The sequence below is a fragment of the Pipistrellus hanaki genome (genome assembly GCF_964339955.1).
Source record: "Pipistrellus hanaki genome assembly, chromosome: 10".
Classification (NCBI taxonomy): Eukaryota; Metazoa; Chordata; class Mammalia; order Chiroptera; family Vespertilionidae; genus Pipistrellus; species Pipistrellus hanaki.
Window position 1 is genome coordinate 6,363,855 of NC_140512.1, and position 23,251 is coordinate 6,387,105.

A 23,251-nucleotide genomic window follows, 5' to 3' on the forward strand; every position below is an offset into this window, starting at 1 on the left:
GTATATGTTAGTTAATATGATTTCTAAGGTTCCTGTTCAGCTCTAAAATTCTAGGACTAATTCATTTGTATCTTATCTCTTTCAAGAGATAAGAACAAAACTAAAAGGAGTAAAGTGAGGCAGGGCCGGGGCTGCCACGGTTATGGGGTCAACAGAACGTGAACAAACTTTCCTGCTGGGGACCGTCCACACAGCATCTGACTCTATAGCCTGCAGATAATGGATTCATCTGGGTCTCATTTTCTCATCTGTTATGAAAAGGAGGAGGAGGAGCTGGCCTCGCTTATTTCTATTATCTCTTTCAGCTTTCAAAGTCAGCTTAAAAAGCGAAGGAAAGCAAATGGAATATAAATAGAAAGGCCCAAAGGGAGTCCCTGAGAGATAAGCAGAATGGGAATGGAGAGACTTTCTGCTTTTCATTTCCCATATCATCACACCTCCTCCGTATTTCATTTCCATTATATATTGGTGTTGAAAGAGTGAGACCATATGGTCAACTCCCAATGATCATAGCCAGTGGAGAGGAACGCTGGATGAGGAATTGAAGATGGTGGAAAACAGGCCAGGCTGGCTGGACCGTTACAGGCACGCTGTGGGCCAGGTGAGGCGCAGGAGGACCTGCGGCTGGGTTGGGGACAGCGGGGAGAAAATCCCATCCCTGAGATTACAGTCACGGCCCGCGCCTTCCTCTGACAGGCAGGGGACAGCCCCTGAATCATTACAAATGACTGGGGTTGATAACTAAAAACCTAGCAAATGTTGGTTATAATCATTATTTAGAGCTAAAAGCTGTTCTTTTTGGTTTGGATAATGTCATCCAGATTTTCTCAGAGTCTTAAAACTCTTCAATCACCTAAGGAGAACACTGGCTCCATACGAACACGGCAAGCATCTTTTATTCAAGGATAAAACCATTTTTAGATTTTTCATCAGAATCTCAGTTTACCTTTTCTGCGTTTTTCAAGGTAGCCAGCCTTAAAAACACACGGCAGGTCCTGTGCTGCCACTGGAGGAAACTGGGTTCCTGTGGGAAGCAGAGGAGAAGAAAGGAGTGAGCAACCCATTTTAGAAAAACCAAGTACAGGTCTCAGTAGGTTCGGTGTACGTTTAATTACCCAAATACATTCAACCCATGTTTATGAGCTTTGTTTCAGACCTATTCCATAGCATAGTCCCTTCCCCCTCCTAAAAACAATACTTCTATACTCCTGTATCTTAATATATTATGCTCCCCCAAATACAGCAATATTATGTAACGGAACGATTTCTCAAGGGCAATGCTTTTTGACCCACAGTGAAAGGAAAGGACTAGGAAACCATTATAAATAAATGAAATGAAGTCCTGAAAGAGATTTCAAATAAATCATGTAAGCTTCTTTATATTTATGTTGGATTAACTCTTCAAGAATTTTGATACATGCCAAATCTTACGTGTATGTCCCTCTTCTTATCAAGCAAAACATAAAATAATTTTCTCCAAAAAGCAAATGCTAAAATTAGTTTATCTGAGCCCATAGCCAAATTCTCTCTTCCTGGTTGTACTCACAGAGAAGTACAAATACAGCTCCCCCAAATACAGCAATATTATGTAACGGAACGATTTCTCAAGGGCAATGCTTTTTGACCCACAGTGAAAGGAAAGGACTAGGAAACCATTATAAATAAATGAAATGAAGTCCTGAAAGAGATTTCAAATAAATCATGTAAGCTTCTTTATATTTATGTTGGATTAACTCTTCAAGAATTTTGATACATGCCAAATCTTACGTGTATGTCCCTCTTCTTATCAAGCAAAACATAAAATAATTTTCTCCAAAAAGCAAATGCTAAAATTAGTTTATCTGAGCCCATAGCCAAATTCTCTCTTCCTGGTTGTACTCACAGAGAAATTCATTTGTCTAAACCTTTTTTGCTATTTGTCCAATATCTAGGGTTTGTTTAATACACATGTAAACTAAAATAAAATAAAAAATAAAAAAAAAGTTTAGTAATAATCATCCCTTTAGATACTTTAGATTGGTTAAATTAAATTTAGTTGAGTTATTAATTGGTCAATACCATTAATAAGTTCCAGGTGTACAACTTTATAGTACATCATCTGTAAATTCCATTGTGTGCTCAACACCTAAGTCTGGTCTCCTTCCATCACCATAAACTTGACCCCCTTTACTCTCTTCACCCTGCCCCCAACCCCTTAGATTTTAAGTTCTTAAAAGACCCATTTGATTTGTATGGCACCATAAACATATAAACACTGAATACTTCTGATGGTAGAAATTGAAATTCTGTAGCAAGATATAAAAAATAGTAAATTCCCTTTAAAAAACATGAATTGTTGCATCATTTAGACTTCATATCACTATACGTACAATGATCAGTAGTATGCCACCATTTAAAAATATTCACAGTGACTCAGAGAATTAACTATACAGATGTAGGTTTAAGGACTCATGGAGGCTAATATAAACCTATCTGGCAGGTAACAAAAGACGAGCTGCCAAACACCACAATTACATTATCTCACCATGAGAAGCTACGCAGCACAGCCAATTATACAACATCCTAACAAATTCACAATTACATTGCCAGTTCCGTTTCACTATCAAAATTCACACCCTGGTCCTCGAAATAAATTTAGTTCTGAACTTTAATCCTTTGGCACATAGCAGACATTCAATCAAATGTTAGGTTTTATTGTTATAATTAAATATTATATGTTAGTGTAACTGTATCTATTAATTTGAATGAATAGATGCCACTGTAAATTTAAGACCAATGTTGCTTAGAGAATTTTAATGAGAAAGATGGGAAAAGGCATGATTTGGTAACTGCGCAAGTTAAACATGGTAGCTATTTTAAAAGCAGTTCAAAGATTTTCTTTTGGTGAGGTGAAAGCGGTTGACAGAGAAGTTATAACTAAGGGGAGAGAAAGAATTCACTCCCAGTGGAACAGACTGCTTCTGCTGCAGAGGATTACACATGGGCTTGCTTACGTGGCTACAAGCATTCAGCACCCTAAGGAAACCAGCACATTCTGACCAAGACTAGTTTCCTTTTTAGAACATGAGCGTGAACTGGTCCAATAATGGTCCTACTTTCTAAGGCATCTTACAAGAGCGGGCAAGAAATGGGTCTTCTTCCAACTTGCAACTTGGGAGTCTGAAACATGCACAATGGTAACAAGATCACAGCGAATTCAAATGAGATTCAAATAAGCAGGAATCAAGTGCCTACTATATTCCCAGCAACTCCGGGGCAGGGGTGGGGGTGGAGGTAAGGCTGGGGTGGGGGAGGAGACAACAGTGGAATCCAAATTTTCTTAGATTGGTATTTTGTTCACAAGGAACACTGTTTTTAAAAGATAACTCAGGAGTTCTGGAATCCCTTGAAACTTTTGTCTTAAAAACAAGCTGTGTATAGAGTGCATGTATCTCGCCAGCAAGTTAAAGAATAAATTGTAGAATCTGAAAATGAAGAGTTCCATTATTTCCAGTATTTCATGCATTATAATTTTGCATAAAGGTAGAAAAATTTATTTTTTGTTTTGTTTCCTATATATTTCAAGATCATGTCCACGATCCTGTAGACATTTCTGGCTGAAGGGCATATTGGTTCCTTAGCTTTAGAAAACAGTTTGTAAGTGAACTTCAGGTCCCAGAGCCACTCCTGACTCAGAACTCATTGTTCCACAAGTGCAATCTAATTACACGCCACTTCACATCTGCACACACAGACTGAGGTGTCACTTTCCCGGATTCAAAGGACTCTGTAGTAGATACAAAGACACAGAGTTGCTGACACTTATATTATTCTAAAAGGTTTTAACTGCAAAATTTCACTTGTATGCCTGCAGAACAGAGAAACTATGCCCTAACAAGGGAGAGGAACCCAAACTTAATGAGTACAAATATTAAGTAAAATGATTGCGTGACACAGCAGATACCTAGACTCTCAGTTTTACATTAATATTGATTGCAAGATGCATGGTCCAGGTCAGAGGTCTGTAATAAAACCCCAGTTCTACACACTCGTGACATTCAGCAGGTCACTGAGAGCCAGGTATCAGTTTGCTCATCTGAAACATGGGAAAGTGGGTTAGAGTATATCTAAGGCCCTCCTAATTCTAGAGTTCTATGAAATATATCCACAGTAATACTTTTTCTTGCACTTTCGTTAACAAACAGCCCCGATCCCCAGTGGGTTCGACTTTCAAAGATATCAAATGTAGAAACTGTTCACACTATAGTTTTTGTAAAGCAACTGATAACTTCCTTGAGATCTAGCATGGAGTTACTTGTTTTATGTCATTTTAAAAGTTTAATGAGATCTTGGTCTAGAAAATAAGTACATAAATTAAAATTTTTCATATTCTATTAATTCTCCCCTTCACATGAAAAACTTATAATTTCACATGTTTTTATCAGTTTTATTTAGTAGCAAAAAAGTAAGATTATTTTCAATGGACATATGAAACAGTCAGGAAGGCAGACAGGCGAGCAGTTGGGAGCCAGCAGTCCTAGATTGTGAAGGGGATGTCTGACTGCCCATTGAAATGGCAGTTTAACATCCCTTGAAGGGTCCCAGATTGGAGAGGGTTCAGGCTGGGCTGAGGGACACCCCCCACCCTGTACACGAATTTTGTGCACTCTAGTATGTATATAATTGTGGCTGCTACCATTTTCATGGAAGTCTACCAAAATATGTAAAATTCACATGGCAATAGTAGAATAATTAAGAGGATAATAGTAAGGATTAAGAAGAATCTGAAATCAAGTATGCTCATCAATATCCACTAAATAAAAGTAAAAAGCCATACATCAAAAGTATTAGCCATAGTTATATTTTTCTTCTCTTTCAATTAAAACTGCTTCTTTTACCTTAGAGTGTGCTTACGTGTCTGACCAGAATTTAAACTACCTATTTACATTTCTGAAGACTGCTTTTTAAGATAAATTTTTAATATAGGACTGCTATCCTTAGCTCATAAAATGTTCCTCTCTTTCTCTCCCTCTTCTTTTCTCTCTGAAATCAATAAAAAGATATTTTTGAAAAATTCATATACAATTATGAGCTGGGTTTCAATTTAATATTTTTCATTAACACAATAAAGGTATGCTGATCTGATTTTGCATCTTAAAATTGTGCCTAAACCCTGGGTTCAAATAGCAGCTTGACCACTACTATGACTTAGATCAGTTACTTGATCTCTAACTTTAGTTTTCAAATCTTTTAAAATGTATTTATTTATATATTTTTATTGATTTGAGAGAGAGAGAGAGAGAGAGAGAGAGAGAGAGAGAGAGAGAGAGAGAGAAAGAGAGAGAACAAACACCTATGTAGAAAAATATTCATTACTGTTAAAAAAAAAAATCTGAGTGAAGGATATAATGGAAATTCTTTGCGTTATTCTTGAACTTTTCTATAAAAGACATATTTCAAATGTAAAAATATATATAAGTAAAAAAAAAAATTAAAGGCAAGACTAGAAGTCAGGGTAGAACACAAAACAAGTTGAAATTACAGTCATTTACACGTAGCAAAGGGGGGCCAAGAATTCAGTTATAAGCTTTATAACAAACCAACATGAAGCAAAAAATAATAAATTGTGTGATTCATTGCCCATAAGATAAACAGAAATCATTGCTCAGGGAGGAACATACACCAGCCATTCCTGGTTCCTGGGACTGAAATGAGAAAGAAATTTCTCCCAGGTGTTCTCAATGTCCACAATAACATTTTTACAGTAAGTAAAATCAAAGTTTAGAGGGCTGCTCTGTCTAGCATCACTCATTCCCAGCCAACAGCAGAATGCCAAAGCAAACTTCAGCAAAAGCAACTCTAGAGAGTACAATGCCAGCCGCCACGTACTGTCCGGAGGTCCCAACTGCACTGTGAAACTCAAGGATAAGATCACAGATCACCTATAGGAACAGACACCCTACATATTTTTCAGGAAATCCTTCCAAAATACTCTTTGTCTTCATCAAACACTAATCTACCAAACAATGACTTTTTTCAGGGAGTGGATGTCAAAATAGACAATGAATTCCTGCCAATCAGTCAGAAAAAGATAAACAGCTTTGACAGAGAATCAGGTAGAGAATATGAACCAGGCAATTCATAGAGTAAGCACAAAAGCTAATGAACATGAGAAAAGATGAGTGTTTACTGCTTAACTGCCTTTCTCCCAGCTCTCCTCCCCTTGGCTACATAAGGAGACACAGGTCCCGTGGGCTTGGAGACCATGACTGTCTTGTCCAGATTAGTGCTGGGGGCACAGTTAGCACTCAGAAGTTTTGGTGCATTAATAAACAAACTTCACAAAAACTAAAGAAACAAGAAACTACTCTTTAACTAGAGTTAAAACTAAAAAAACTTTAAAAAAAAGTAATGATTACTTTAAAGCCTACATACATTTTTTCTTTTTCATTTAAAAATTCAATTATGTAAACTTTTAAATGTCATACATGCTTGTAACCAAGAAAAAAGTTGTTTTCTTCACCAAAAATAGCTCCCTAGAAGTTAACAGTTTCTGAATATATCCTTCCAGGCTTCTCCCTTCTGAATTGTGCAAATGTATTTGTGCTCGAAGAAATATGGAATCATTTATTTTTAAATGGGCTATGACTACATATCACCCTGCAATTCATGTTTTTCAACAAATATCATGAACATTTTTCTACATGAGTACATACCCTTCTACATTGATATACACAGATCCACATATGTATGTTCAAATAACACACATTATTTTCAATGGTTTCATAATGTCCCTCTTGCTGGGTATTTATTTTCTGCTGTCACAAATAGCAGTTAAGTGACTATTCTGGTTTGTGCACCATTGTGAACTTGTGCTTTGTTTACTTGTTTGTTTGTTTGTTTGTTTGTTTGTTTTTGTAGGGTAAATTCTTAGGAGCTGAATTCTTAGACTCAAGCTCTCATCCACAGAGCCGCAGGAAGTTGCACTCCGAGAAGCAGTGCCTGAAGGAACTGTCTCTTTATATCCTCCCTGCTATTTGATGTTATTACTTTTTTTTTTTTTTTTTAGTTTTTTTAGTTTTAACTAAATATTTTCTCTGATATAGATAATTCTTACTATTGATTTTTAGTGTTCTAAAAAGTCATTTAAGTTAAACAAAATAGTCACTGATTTTTAATTATCCAGATACTTCTACATTTTCTAAAGTTTTCTATCTAATTATAGCAACAACCAAAACCTTTAAGACAAACTGTTCTGGAAAAAATACTGATTGACTTTTTGAAATCTGCATGAATTAGACATGTTCTTGGTTGGAAAACAAGCACTGTTGATGAATTTGATTTTTTTTTTAATGAAATTAATCTAATTTTGGGGGATACTACAAAAATAATACAATAATGCATTTTTTTTTTTTTTTGGTTCTACTTCAAATTAAGTGCCTTCAGACTGATTCATGTAAAAATATGCCTAAAAATAATTGTGCCAGGCTATAACTGGTATTCCAAAATCCATTTGGGAAATGAATTTTATGGCTATAGTATAAACTTATAAAATCCTGAAGTTTTAATAGATATGCTGACACAACCTGGACCATACCAGTTTTAGCAACTTCTGCTACAATAAATCTGTCAGTTTCTATAATGCCTATGACAAATCCATTAATATGAATGATGTACACTTCCCATAGCATACTACACAGCAACTGCACAAGTTATGTCATCTCCATTCAGAGTAGCAAATCAGTAATCAATATTTGTAAAAGCAACAGCTAATCCTTTGTAGAATCACTGGTTCAGTGATTGAAGAGTTTGCTCAATCCACACAGTTAATCCCTCTTCATCTGCTTGAGCCCTCTATTTATCCCGGCCTCTTACAATGCTAGCTCTGGCAGATTAATGCATCTCCGCCCGTTAAACAGGACCTGACAATTGGCACAGGATATTGCTGACAGGATAAGCTCTACAAACACTGGCCTTTTAAAAAGGAAGCCTGAAATTAACATTCAGAATCCCAAAGTTTACAAACAGGCTCACAGCTCTCCCTTCCCAACTCCGAACTGGTACACTGAGCTCAAACTCCTCAGGAAAGGTAACCCTGTTTTTGGTTGGAAAAACCTTCTGGCTGATTCTAGAATGCTTATTCATAAAGCTTGTTTTGTTTCTGCATTTGTGAAGTCATGGTAAATATAAGTTTTCTGGCCCAAGAAAAGAGGCTTATCTATACAGTACCATTTAGAGGATTTCTTACATTCTTACCTATGTTGTAAAAAGCTTTTTCTCAGCTATTTCTACTTCTGAGTTCCATTAAAATGGGAGAAAGTGGCCCTCACTGATTTGGCTCCATGGATAGAGCATTGGCCTGAGGAATGAAGGGTCCTGGGTTCGATTCCGGTCAAGGGCACATGCACATGCCCAGGTTGTGGGCTCAAGGTGTGCAGGAGGCAACCGATCAATGATTCTCTCTCATCACTGATGTTTCTCTCCCTTTCTGAAATGAATAAAAACACTAAAAAAATGGGACAAAGTGGAATCAAGTAAAGATAATTGGTATTTCTAAAAACACAGTAGTGAATGGGGTGGGGAAGAGAGGAAACAATAGCCAGTTTACTTTCTAATTCAATATTTGTAGCAATATTCCCTTTTCCAGTTTAATATAACATCTAGTCTTCAAAATAACTAAAAGCTGTTACTGCAATTTTTAAAATCTGGTAATTTTAAACAGTATTTAGTAATAATACATTCATGTGTGATGTTAAAAATGAATAGTAGGTTCAAAATAATAACTAGCACTGAAAATTTAGAGTCACGTGTATGCAATACAAAAATGTCTTACATACTATATTGCATATTTTAAGATGATTTTAAAATATGATTGCTTTTTAGATATTAAGCAAAACAACTTGTTAGTTAGTTGAATTTGCTATAAGAAGAATTACACATATCACCATCACTGAATCTTACAAGACAACTGGATCTAATTAGCCTTACTGACAGAAGGTAATATATAGAGTGAATAAAAGACAGCAATGCTAATTTGATATTATGGATGATTTGTCCCTGTGCAGAATATGGCACAATAGAAAGTAGAAAAGTTTAAAATGAAACTTTTAAGAAACAGCTAAGAAAGATAAATTTCAAATCTCTTTCAAACCATAAAAATTACTTTAGAGGTCATAGTCACCAATGGACATACAATTATTTTAATGTTCTTGCTCATACAAACACATGTAGTGCTGCTTAGAAAATCCTGGAGAAGCTAATGTTTGACTTAGTTTTTAAATCATAGTGATGTTTATAAACAGCTTATATTTTTAATTACAGCTAAAACAATTTTCTAAGAAACAGTATTATCTTAAGAAGAGGTAATTGAATGTTTCAAAAGATGGCAATTAATAACTTCTTTCAAAAACCTTTCACACTCTTCAGCCCAGCTGTCCAGCATGGCTCAGTGGTTGAGTGTCGGCCTATGAACCAGGAGGTCACGGTTCAATTCCTGGTCAGGACACATGCCCAGGTTGCCAGGCTCTCTTCCCAGTGTGAGGCATGCAGGAGGCAGCCGATCAATAATTCTCTTTCATCATTGATGTTTCTATGTCTCCCTCTCCCTTCCCCTCTGAAATCAATAAAAATTTTTAAAAAATAAAAATTTCACTTTTTAGACACCCAAGTAACCACAAACAAACTTTCAAGCCACTGTGCCAATGTTATACGCACAGCCAGAGAACAAAATAACACCCATATAAGACTGAGCATGTAACACTGGCCTCCTTAACAATTCATTTTAAGTGAACTGACTTGCTAGTGAAGCATCAGTTTCTTCTTTAGGGAATACTGAGGAAGCAGCATTGCATGTCATTGGCCAATTGAAGTTATGTATTCTGAAGAAAATGTTATCTTCAAGTCTGAGACTTTAGATTTCTATAAATATTTTCATTTATTATTACCAAGTATTTACTTGGTAAGTATCATTTTTGTGATGTTAGTCATACTAATAAATCAAAGTATCAAGATTTTCCATATAAGAAAATCTCAAAGAAGGAAAATCAAGGATCTTACTGAAAGTGATCTAGTAACACCATACAATTCTTTGTAGATTCAGACCTAAAGATGTAAAGTCTGAATTTTTTATTCTAAGCAATCTCAAAATACAAAGGTAACACCATTTTTTTTCTCCAAATTTCACCCCATTATTATGGCACAGCACACTCTTATCAGGAGGCACATGATGCCAACTTACCCCATCACAAATGATGTTAATTTTCATACCTACCTATGGCGGTATCTGCCCATTTCTCTACTGTCCCATTACTATTTTACTCTTTAAAGTTAATAAGGATCTTATAGGAGAGTTTCTTTGAGATGATGTAAATATCTCGGTTCTTTTTCAAACTTTCTCCCACTAAGTTTTAGCATTCATTGATGGTTCTTGCCTTGAATTAATTATTACTACTATGATGTTTCCAATCTAAAAAATTAATAAATGAAGCGATCAATATTATTTATATGGAAAAGCTAAAAGCTAGACCAATGATGACAATTTGGGAATTGAATATATAGGAAAGAAAAACAGCTGATTCTTGCCCTGGTAGACTCTGCCAACATGACTTTGTGTGTGTACATATGTATGTGCATACATGTGTGTTTGTATTAACATTTTATAACTACACACAACCTGGTATAGCATCTCATAATGTATACATTGATAAAAATTGTGCAGTGATATGTAGAATCTAAAGAACAAAATTAACTGATGAACAAAATAGATCCAAAGACATAGAAGCATGGAACAGACTGCAGAATCTCAGAAGGAAGACAGGGCTGGGTGGAAAAAGATTAATCAAAGAACTTATATACATATGTGCACAACCCCTGGACACAGACAATAGGCTGGTGAAGGCCTGCAGCGGGGATGGGGTACAGGCCAGAAGGTGTAAATGGGGAGGTAGGGGACTCTGTAATACTTTCAACAATAAAGATTTTTTTAAAGAATATTTTTGTGCAATGATAAATAGCAATAGCATAATCATCCTTGATAGAAGAGAAAGAAGAGATTAGGAATCAAAAGATTACTCCTGTCAGACCCTAAACTTCATTGTGAGTACCCAGATGATTCCATCTTTCTATACTTCGTGTGTAAATTAGCAGACATCGACCAGAAAGTTTGTAAGCTTCCTTCCAACTCTAGTATTCTGCATTCTAATAACACTAAAATATGTTGATTTATGCAAAGATGATTCTTAAAATCTTATCTTTACCGCACACCATTTATATCCATCCGAAAAAGAAAAATAATACCAGAACTGGAGGAAGATACAATAACTGTTTAGGTAAGTCTACCCAATGATATTCCAAAGGAAATACAATCATAATTCCCCTCAGGAACCTTCTGGTTGTGATTTATAACACAGTAGTCATTATTCTATTGTTTACAGTAGATGGTATAAATTTCCTCCAACAAAGAGAAAGAAAGCATTGCTTCTGCAAGATAAGTGTTATAATTTGTTAATATGCCAACTTCCCCCTAGGTATAGCCAGTGATAATAAGGTTTGTAAATAACACTCGGGCTGGGACCTGAGGACGCAACCCAAAAGGTAAGCAAAAAGCCTGGTTTCCAGAGCTCTCTTCCCAGCCTCAACAGAGAAAACAAATCTGAAATCTTGCCCAAACTTGCCTTGATGGTTCAAAGGAAAGAAAGTCAACAAGTAGAGTTCAAGGATACAACAGACTACTAGTGGTACATCTAATGATAAGGTGATGATGTGTTGATACTCACAAAGCTATAGCAAACTTATAATATTAGGGAATCGGTACAAAACATAGGCTGAAGTCGATTGTGCATATGTATATTTTACATAAAATATACATGCTTATGTGTGTAATTAGTAGGAAAATGTACAAATATTTACAGAATATCTATATAAGTACTAAAATGTAATAAAAACTTACGTAGCCAGCTTTCTATATATTTGTGACTTAACGTTTACTTTCTTCACCTACAAAATGGGAATTAACAAAATGGTTGTCAATAAATGTACAAACCTCACAAAAGTAGACTTAGTAGATTCTGAAAACAATGAATAAGTACTGTGCATGAAGCAGATATTGATATTTTTATTAATTTAAATGATCAAAGTAAAAGCCGAAGCACCTTTACTCAGATCATTCTTTCAATATGCGGCTATAAGATGACACCAGGAAAGCAGCAAACAGGAAGTAATATTTGATAACAAAGTGGTTTGGGCATAAGTTACTTGAGGGTGAACCACTGGAGTTTTATTCATCTTCCTATTCCCAGTGCACAGTACTGGAACATAATCATTTCATAACTGCATGTTGAATAAATAAGAATTATTAAATAAAGATACGCATTATCAGGATATATCCTTTACACCAAAGGATTAGTTTTACTTTGTATGTGAAATTAGAGTAACTTTATTGTGAACCATAAAGTCATATAATGGCCTCTGAAGGAAATAAAACTCTCACTGAAGTCCATACGCACTCCGTAAATATAAAAAAAGAACTCAAGGCCTATTGGATTTTTTGTATGCAGCACTTTACAAAGCACTTGGCATACATTCAGCCAGCCAGAGGAAATTCCAAGTGAAACTCAATCCATGTGTGTGTTTGTTTTGTGGGAGAGCCAATTATTTTTATGGCATGTAACTTTAATTGGTGGCAGATATAAAATATCACTTTATAGCTATACTACATGTTCATTTAGCTCCGCTTAGGGTCCAGAATGTTTAATTAATAAACTTTGAACACTAATGGGAAAGTTTGCATTCTTAGGATAATGTTGGCCCAGAAATAACAGGAAGTGTGTCCTACGCCGCCTTGATGCAGTTTTATTCGCTCAAACCACTGATGGCCTTAACAACGCGATCTGTCATCTATAAGATGCGTCCCCATGTGGGATGAGAAAGATATTCTCTAGAAATACACTTTGTATGATTTAAAGTTTAGATATCATTTCAAATCCCCTCTCCTGCCTCCTGGACAAAGGGGGCTAATTCAGGCCTGTGATTCTGTAAACCCACAACTAGGATCCACACACATCACACCCTGCCCCCTAACTGTGGATGTTACCTGTGTTACTTGCAGATTGGCTGAGGGTGCCAGAAGAATGGAATGAGATGCCATCTTACATTATTCTCTTCCTGTCCCCTAAAGGTGAACCCTCCCTCCTTCGCCTCTCTCTCTCTTTCCATTTTGGGTTATATGAATTGAGATTTATTGCCCTCTTAGGATGAAGGCAAGATAATTTGTACTAAGTTAGCATTCTCCTTAGGTATGTCTTGGCATGGTACAGGCTTTCCTCGGTTACATTTGCTCTGCATCTTCCAGCTAATACATTTCCAAAAGAGCATAAACAAACACCTGGTTAATACTGTGATTCTGCAATTGGATAAGCAGGATAAAGTGCTGGGTACCTCCCAACAATTTCTCCCTTCTCCTTCTCCATCTAACCCACATGTGTCAAACACACGGCCCGCGGGCCAAATCCAGCCCGCCAGGCCTTGCAATGTGGCCCGCACCGCGCTGTCATCACTGCACTCCGCTGTCAGTTTATGACATTGTCAGTTTATGACTGTTCAGTAAACCATTTGGCCCGTGATTTAGGCTGGATTTTAGATTTTGGCCCCTTCTCTGATTGAGTTCGACACCCCTAATAACCCTTGTAATTTTCATTATAAACTTTATTTCAGAATAAAATATAACCTTTTTCACAGTCTCTCTCACATGTCAACAAGGTGTGACAATTATTATTCAAGGAGTAATAAACACTTATTATGAACCTGGGGAGACAATGACAAAGGCAGCACAGGTTCTGCCTCTAAGGGGCTCATATCTTACACTCGAAAATCAACAGCAGGTTGAACAATAAGTGTTACACAAGCTTAATATGTAAACTTCATCAAATGTAACCAAAACTGTAACACGTGGGATAAAGCTGGTGTGGGTATGCCTGTGAGGCCCAGTGCCATCGAGAGAAGCAGGGTTGGAAAACTATTGCCCAGTGTACTTCACTTTCTCCCACATGTCCATCATGTTTACAGGTAAAACTAATGTTAAAAGCACATCAAGGAGAACTTTGAAGAGAGATAGCCTTCAAAAAGAGCAACTTGCACTGTGAACGGCATAAAGGGGGAGGACTGCCAGAGTCTCTGTTTGCTGACATGTGTGCTGGAGGAAGGTCTAGGTCCGCTGTACATGTGCGTGCAGATGCCCGCTATGCTGCCAGCCAAAGGCTCTCTCCCAGGGAGGAGCCAATGCCTTAGCAGCTCAGAGCCCCTTCGTGCAGGGCGACCATCCTGAGTCACTCTTTCCCCTAATGAAGGTGAATCATGCCACTGCTTCTTCTGCCAAAGCCTAGAAAGCAAGCAATTCCATTCTAAAACTTTGGGTCTTAAGATATCCTATAAATAGTATAAAACATGCATATGGCACTGATTCAAATTATAGCTCAGAAAGAATAGGGATATTTGAAAATATTTTAAGTTAGATCAGATTGCAATTGTAATAATAATATTAATAATAATAATAATAATAATAATAATAAAGAGAAGGATGCTACTCACATAAGATTACAAACGCCTTGTTATTGCCTCTTGTGGATAAATGGTACCACATCACACATGCGGATTTGGAATAAAGAGTTGATAAGTTTTATTTTATTTTACTTTATTTTATTTTTAAATCTATTTTTATTGATTTCAGAGAGGGAGAGAGCAATAGAAACATTAATGATGAGAGAGTATCATTTATCGGCTGCCTTCTGCAGACACTGGGGATGGAGCCCTCAACTCAGGCATGTGCCCTTGACCAGAATTGGACCTAGGACCCTTTAGTCCGAAGGCCAACGCCCTATCCGCTGAGCCAAACTGGCCAGGGCAATAGGTTTTATTTTGAAGAGACCTTTTAAAAGTCAGAATACCCAAGTCTGTCACAGTCATTGATTAAAAAAAAATAATTTGCAATTTTTTATAAATCAGAGAGACAGGGATAGAGATGGGGGTAGAAGAGAGACACCACTAAGAGGGATCTCTTTCAGTTCCCCCCACCACACACACACACACACACACACACACACACACATTTGTATTCACATCACTCCTTTCATCTTCTTTCATTATTCTTGCTATGCCTTTTAGCACTGATAACTGATCAATCCATTTCATGACTGATCAATCTATTCCCCCAGGCAGTGTATTCTTCTGCTTACCCACCAGGCAGCAGTGTTTCAAAATAACATCACCAGTCACCACTGGGGGAACATCAGTGTCCACTGCAGAAGGCAGTTGGTCCTCTTGGGTCCACATGCCAACATAAGAATACTAGGGCAACAGGCTGTGATCAAAGTCCAGAGTGTGGTGTCAAGACTAACAAATAACAAAATACTTGTAATAAGAAAACATGTCAAAGAGACACATGAATGGTATTTTGAGTTAAAACCAGAAAAATAGACCCAGTTCCTGATAAAATATTATATATCCATTGCGTTACAACTCCACATCTATAAATGAGCTAATTTGCACATCTTCAATAAAATACTGGAAATATACAATTCTATGAGCTGTGCATCTTGACATTGCAATATCATTAACTACATTTCATAGAAGTCCTACGACAAGGAAAGGTAGCACAGAACCCTTTGGGTGACCCTGACTTTATTTCTGACCAATGAGACCGAGGCCAGACACTGCCATGCTGTAAGAATCGTAGAGACAAGTCTAAAAGTTGTTTGCTATAGGAGAATCATTACTGGGGAGTAAGAAAGCCCTTCCTTTATGAGCTGGGAAAAACATTTCAGGGGGGCAGGATTTAGAATACTTAAACACTTGGGAACATAAGTTATTTAACCTTTATTTAGCCAGGGTTTCCCCAGCTGCAGAAGTAAGTAATCAGAGCACAGATCTCATAGGATTGTCTTGAAGATTAAATGAAATAATTTATGTAAAGTACTTAGAACAATATTTGAGTTTTCCAGGCCCTTCTGCTTCCATATTCTGTGATTCTATACACATACTCAGCCCTTTCAGTTCATAAAAAGGACATGAAGAACATCTGAGAACGCTGAGCCAATGAGCACATCTCTATCATTGCAGTAATTGTTTTGCATTGTGTCCATCTGCATGTATGTGAAGGGCATAGGCTCAGGACCCAGACAGGGCTGGGTTTCCCAGTTCAAGTCCTTCTTCAATGGTTGGGTCACTTCAAGAAAGTTACTTTTCTGAGAGAGAAGGTAACACCTTATAATAAACACATACATTTCTTAATAGGTCTAAAAGGAATATATTTTGTGATTAAGTAAACATAATTCAAGTATTACATATACTATGGTATATATAAAATAAATGTAAAGCAAAAGTAAATTTCCTTTTCTTCAAATATTTGATACAACACACACACAAAAAGCAAATAAATGAATTTCAATGACCTGCCTTGTCAACATCAAAAGCAACTAAAAATATATATTTTTTCCAAATTGTATAATATCTGCTTAAATAACTGGGGCATTCTAAACTTAAGTTTAAAATTTCTAGGGACTCAGGAAGTTAAATCTGCTAACTGAAATGAACTAGAAGGCAATAAATCTGAATAAGTAAAAAATAAACCAAAACTAAATTTAAAAGAAAGCTTTTATAAAACAGTGATATTAAGTGTTCTTAATTTTATTGTGAATAGAAATTTGAATCTATCAACAATTCTAAATAAAGTTCTCGGGGCGGGGCTCTTGCTTTTAAAAACTTAGTAAAGATTACTATAGTGCTATCATTAAATACTATTTATAAAATATAAGAGTAACTCTAAGAAGATATTTTCTCTACAACCTTTTTTTTTTTTTTTTTTTTTTTTTTTTTTTTTTTTGCACAGTGGATAAACCTACTTTTTCTTATAGAGATAATACAACCTCCTGCCCTATTACCACAAATTCTGAATTAATGGAATGGAATTCCATTAAATTTATAAGCAGTTCTCTATATGCCATAGATCAGAAAAATCTGAAGCCTCGCTATACTCAATGAAATTTAATAAAGATAAAATGCAACTTTGTTCATTGATATCAAATATCCCAATTAATATCCAAGACATAAATGGTATCATTTTAATCTTTCTCTAATCCCAAAATTGACAACCATATGACAAAGCACCTCCATTCATATCATTCTCTATAATTTATTGTGCTAAAATTAGGATTAGCTTCTCATTAGATTCTGAGGCAAAACTTTCACGATGGATGTTCAATACCATGGTACAAACAAGATTTATATTGGAAAATCCATTCAAGAACATGATCAAGATCTAAGTTCTAAGTGTGAGTCGGCAAGAGCTTCAGTGGGAATTTACAGATGAAGGTTGGACTTATTGGAGGAGGCACAGAAGCTGGAGGGTGTTGGAAGATGGTACACATAAAGGCAAATACTGGTGGCTTGTGAAAGAGGCCAGCCTCCTGAAGGCCAAGGGTGTTGAGAAAGAGGAGAGGATTATGATTGTGGAGAGCCTTAAAGCACAAGCAAAGGAATCTGAACTTGACTCAGGAGGCAATCTTGAACTGCTGTCGGATCTTGAGAAAGGGAATGGTTCTATCAAGACAGTATTTTATAAAATCAGTCAGGCAGGTTAGGATTGAGAGCATAAAAGAAATTTAAGAGGTCTTTTAGCTGAGGAGGCAGCCACAATAATTCTTTGCGATGAGGGCTCAGACTAAATGGTAGCACTGCAAGTAGACCTCCTTCATCCATTTCTTAACCGGAGAGCCTGTGAGATGTCCTGCAGTAAGCGTGGAGAGGACAGTGGTAAACAAGACTCAGGGCCCCTTCCTTTATGCAGGAGGTGGACAGAAAAACAAGTAACCAATAAACACAAACATTACAAATTGTGATAAATGCCATTAGGAAATAAACAGGGAGAAAGACTAACACAGGGGGGCAGAGGAGACTCAATATAGAGAGGATGCTCAAAGAGGCCTCTCTGAGGGAAGAGCTTCAAGCGCACACCTCAGCCTTGTTAAGAAACTGGAACTTGATTTTAAGTGCAAGGTGAAACCACTGAGAGATCGTGACCAGGGGAGTGACATAAAATATATGTGTGGGGTTTTGTTTTTTTTTAAGTAAAAAACAATTGATTGATCAGAAATTACATAGGAACAATGAGGAAAACACTGGAAGTCCATTTAAAAAAAACACACACAAAAAAAAACAAGACTGAAGAACTTGTTGCATTATAATGCAATCCAATGAAACCATCACTAAAAGCGGGTTGAATTGAAGTTAGATGAATTACAGTGAGTAAGATCTTGCTAGTACAAACATATTATAAGCCAGGAGTGCTTGCTCTAAGTGAGAACAAGCAATTGGCATCAAACAAGGAAAATACCCTTATTTCCACTTCCTACTCAAGAAACGCAATACCAATAGAAAGTACTCATAAGATACACACTTGGATAAATTTGAAAGACTGCTCAACTAGCCTGTTTTCAGCACTGACTTTGGACAATTTACTTAACCTCTCTATAAAATGAGGCAAACCAATCGTTTAGAGTTGTGTGAATTAAATGGGTCAAGGTATATAAAACACTTAAAAGAGTATTCCTCACAAAACAAACACCCAATAAACATTAGCTGCTGCTCTTATTGTTGTGGTAGAGATGTTTTGCTCTGCTTAGTGCAATGCATACTTGTGTCACCCCTCTTTCAAAATCATGCAGTTGGTTTTGTATGATCTAAATAATTTCCATTCTTGCATAGGGGAGATCCAGACCAGAGATGCATAGTAAATATTTTTTGTTCTTTTCAGGCCTACAGACTGTCACAACTACTCAATCTACCACTATAGCTCATACAACTGAGCACTGGAATTTAAATTTCATATTACTTCCTAAGTTACCAAATAGTCTTCCGATTTTTGTTCAATCATTTAAAAAAAATATAAAAGTCACTGGCAGGCCATAGTTTACCACCGAAATACTTTTAAATACATGACACTTTCAGTCATAAGTTCTCTCTATAAAACCAAAATGAATGTAACCAGCTTTCTGCACTTCTACATGTTCAGATAGCAAAATTTTCTTTCAAATAAGGAATATGGGCTCAATTTCCCCCTGCAATTTGCTCTAGTGAAACATACCACATAAGAAATCACGGCTAGCCCTAACTGGAGCGTCTGCCTGCAGATTGAAAGGTCCAGGGTTCGATTCCGGTCAAGGGCATGTACCTTGGTTGTGAGCACATTTCCCGTAGGAGGTGTGCAGGAGGAGGCAGTTGATCGATGTTTCTCTCTCATCGATGTTTCTAATTCTCTATCCTTCTCCCTTCCTCACTGTTAAAAATCAATAAAATATATTTTTTAAGAATCACAGCTAAAAATAATGTGAAAGTTTTTTGGGTTCTAAAGTTGTACTGCACTACACATATGGTTACACAACTGAACGCTTGTTTTGTTACAGGGATCATTATAACAAAAATTTCTAACTTTATTTACCAACGCTCACTTTACAAGGTAACCAGAGGTGTTGCCAGTCTGAACACAACAAAAGAAGATATTTATCCAGACTCACTAAACCCCTGCCAACAGACGTATGTTTAATAAAAGAGGAAGATGGAGGCTTATCCCTCAGCAATATACAATCAGTACAAATGCGATCCTCTTACAGCCTGAAAAACAGTGCCATACATAACATTAGGTCTGAAGAGATCAGGGGGCACTTGAAACCCAGTGGAAAAATAATGTTTTACGGGGATTTTTCTCTAGTAAAAAAAAAAGATAGGCTTTTAAAAAAAAAATTATATTTGCTCACTTTGCATAAAATTACAATTTATATCAGTAAAAATTCTATATACCTGTCCAAAGAAGATGAAACTGCAAATGCCAACCTGGATTTTATTGCTCCTGGCAGAGATATTTACATATTTACCTGCTACTGAAGTCATCAATGAATGGATTTTGCAACAAATTCTTAGTTGAAAAGGAGACATTATGGAGACCTTTTGAAAAGATGCTAGGAGTTATGCCTAGGCCTCGTGTAGCTGCCCCTCTTGTTTTTTTGGGTTTTTTTTCCTTTTTCATTTTAATACTGAATGAGTGACAACTCCTAAATTAAACAAAGATTTTAAATCAAAAGCCAAAACTCAACTTTTGATGCCTCCCTCTCTGCTCACCCATCACCAAGCTCATGGTTTGGATCTCCACCATTCTGTCCGGCCATCACCTCCGTCACCCCTCTCGATGGAGCACCTGTCCCCTCCGCCCCAGACTGTGGAAGCAGCCCCTGAATAGCACCCACTGCACCCACTCTCCTGCGCACTGTTCTTCCCACTGCGCCACCCCATGGCTGGGTCAGATCCCACTGTCAGCATCATACGGCACGTGAATTTGTAGGCAATACTGCTTTTATGTGTTTCTGTCCTCGCGTGATTAACATCGGTTTTCTCAAATGGGCATTAGGTTTTACAGGGGCAGCACTGATGGAATCCCAAATGCCTGGCACAATCCTGGCACATAACAGGAACTTGATGATTTTAACTGATGGCTATAAACTGTAGGCTATACGACATTAAGCCACTTGTCTACATGTTGAGGAATTTTTATCTTTAACTGATAGTTAATAAAAGGTAGTAGTAAGTCTCAATCAGTCATGAAGTCTGATTTACCAGAACAAAGTCAGATGAATATCACCATACGCTACATCAAATGATAATAAGTGAATATTATCTTTGGCATTTTCTGAAGAGGTTGGCTAAAGTCTGTCTTCATTTTTTTTTTTTAAAGTTAACTAAAAAGATTCTAATAAATAATGCATTTTAGAAACATGCACAAAAAGAACACTAGAATGTACCAAATTATGTTGCCTTCCCTGAAATGTATATATTATGCTCTCCTGAGCTCCAGACCCATACCTAACTGCCAATGTCCTTCATGCCCCCAGCTGTCTCAGATGAGCACAGAGGTTAGAATAAAGCCAACTTTCTCAGTTTCAGCTCAGAATTTTACTCTAATCCATAGCCATAAATAACTTTTAACCATCTCTTTTCAAACTCCCATCAACTCAGAAATTTATATTGGTCAAGAGACAACATGCGTGGATAGCTGACAGAATCACCACAGGCTCAAGGAACAACAGCAAAAACACAGTCTGAATATTTATAAAATACTATCCAAGATGTTTCATTCGATTTCACGAAAGCTGATTGGGACCATTTTGTATCGTTACAAAGAGTAAAGGAAGAGTAGACAGACTATTAGAAACAAGCTCTGCCTTCTTATAATAGCAATGTCCCTGGTTGAGATCTTAAATAAGCCACAGAAACTTTGTACCCCTTATCTTCCCAGAGCTTAGGAGAAAAAATAAATTTAAAAAAAATTTCTCCATATAGGAGAAATCAGAAAGCACTCAGAATTCTTAGGGGAAAAGGTAGTATATAAATCCAGGCAATAATTAGCATATCTTTCTTACACTACAAATTAAGAAATGTAAACATGTCATAAATTAAGTGGTTAACCCCAAACTGCCAGAATTTAAATTGGTCCCTCCTGTTTCTAACTATAAATTAAGGGGCATATAAATACCAAATAGCACATTAGTCCTATATCTCTTTTAATGATTTAGTAAGAAAAGACATGGGGGGGAGTGGGGAAGAAACTGACTTTTTTTTTTACCATGAATATAAAATGCAACTCTAATCGCGTGTAAGTTGGAAAATTAAAATTCTACTCATATCAATTTCTTGGAATTTCTTCCAAATACTAAACTCTTATATCCCCAAAAGCATATATGTGCTTAAATCCACACACACACACACACACACACACACACACACACACACACGCAGATCTGGTGGAAATAATTATAAAGTTACATGGTGTACACTACAGACCTTGACAACTTCCTGAGTGCAGCCTCGGGAGTACGTATGACTCAGAACATGGAGCATTGGGGTAAGAACAGTAAATGTACTGGGAACTAAATGCAATATGAACCATGATTAGTTAAGCATTATTATCAAAACCAAAGACGACAGCATCTATGTTCTATTATACTAGAGTGGACTTTATGAAGGAGCTGGGAGGCTGGGAAATCATCTTTTCCCCGCTATGCTGATATAACATAAGGGCGCTTAATTTAGATACCTAAATATTTCAAGTTAAAGGTTTCAGTTAAAGATTTGTTTAACTCCAACACTTTCACTATACATATAGTTAAGTTCTTAACAGTATTTGATGTCCTACAAACCTTCCATTCTAATAGGATTTATAAGTGCCACTAAAAGTAAGCAGAGGCCCAACATATAATACATCATAAAATAAGACCATATCATATTAAAGTAGCTCCCTGTAACCCAATTTTGTTTTAGCCAGCGTCTGCTTTAAGTAGCTGTACATGGTATTAGAAATAGGCATCCTTCACACAAAGATATTCAACTGTTTGTGTTACAGACATTTACAGAGTTGTCCCGCTGAACAGTCTAACATTCTGGTGTATTTTCAATGTGCATTTTGCATCATATCACCTAATCTTTGTGTTTGTTTTTTTTTAAGTAGCCACTGTTCACTTTCAAGCTTTTTCATTTTCTCAGCAAAATAATAACTCTTGGTCATCACAGGCAGCCAAATATCAGGTCTTAACCATCTGTCAACTGGCTTGCATTCAGCAAGCATGCTCCTGTAGTTTTAGTTCTAATTGTGTTTAATGCTGCACTAATTATTTCAATGGGGAATAATTTTGTACAGTCAAAGTTGACTCATTTTATAAACTGGAAGCTCCTCGGCTATAAATTGGCAGGTCTCATCCTTCATTCCTCCTAAGCGTTGTGCCAAAGGGGAATAAGTATATGGTCGCTCTGTGACCAAATGTCATGTGCTGGGCAGAAACATTGATCCTGGCTATTAATCACTCTGCAAGCCCTCCCAGTAATCAAAGGGCACAGCTGCAATGATATATGACCAGTGTCAGAGCAGAGAGCCCTTTACAAGACGGCATGCTTACCAGCTGATGGCCAGTATGTACTACTGCACGCACACTGGCCAGCCCAAAGTGCCCGGGCTAATTAATCACCACCTCTAACGGTGCCTTCTATCATTAAACACCTTTATTGGCTGAATTATCGGAGGATTCTTACTCCCCTCATTACTTAGGTCTGGAAGCAAAGAGCCTTCTCACCTGGAGACAAAAAGCTGCCTGTTACCTCTTCCGGGCCAGTTTGCCCTTTCATTCACTTCCCCATGAAAGTTTGCTGACCTAGCAGTGACCCAGAGACCAGGAGAAAATTG

At 36.8% G+C, this 23,251-nt stretch overlaps 1 protein-coding gene across 2 annotated transcripts in view; it reads right to left on the bottom strand.

Annotated features, from left to right (window-relative positions):
- The window catches only part of SKAP2 (src kinase associated phosphoprotein 2), a 138,227-nt gene that overhangs the window by 61,344 nt on the left and 53,632 nt on the right, over positions 1–23,251 (bottom strand). For both annotated transcript variants that reach the window (XR_014796057.1, XM_084896182.1), the window contains exon 5: positions 947–1,024. Coding sequence is in view for 1 of the 2 variants with exons in the window: in XM_084896182.1 (XP_084752308.1) it covers positions 947–1,024 (78 nt within the window). In the remaining variant the exon portion in view is untranslated. The remainder of the gene's footprint in view (positions 1–946; positions 1,025–23,251) is intronic.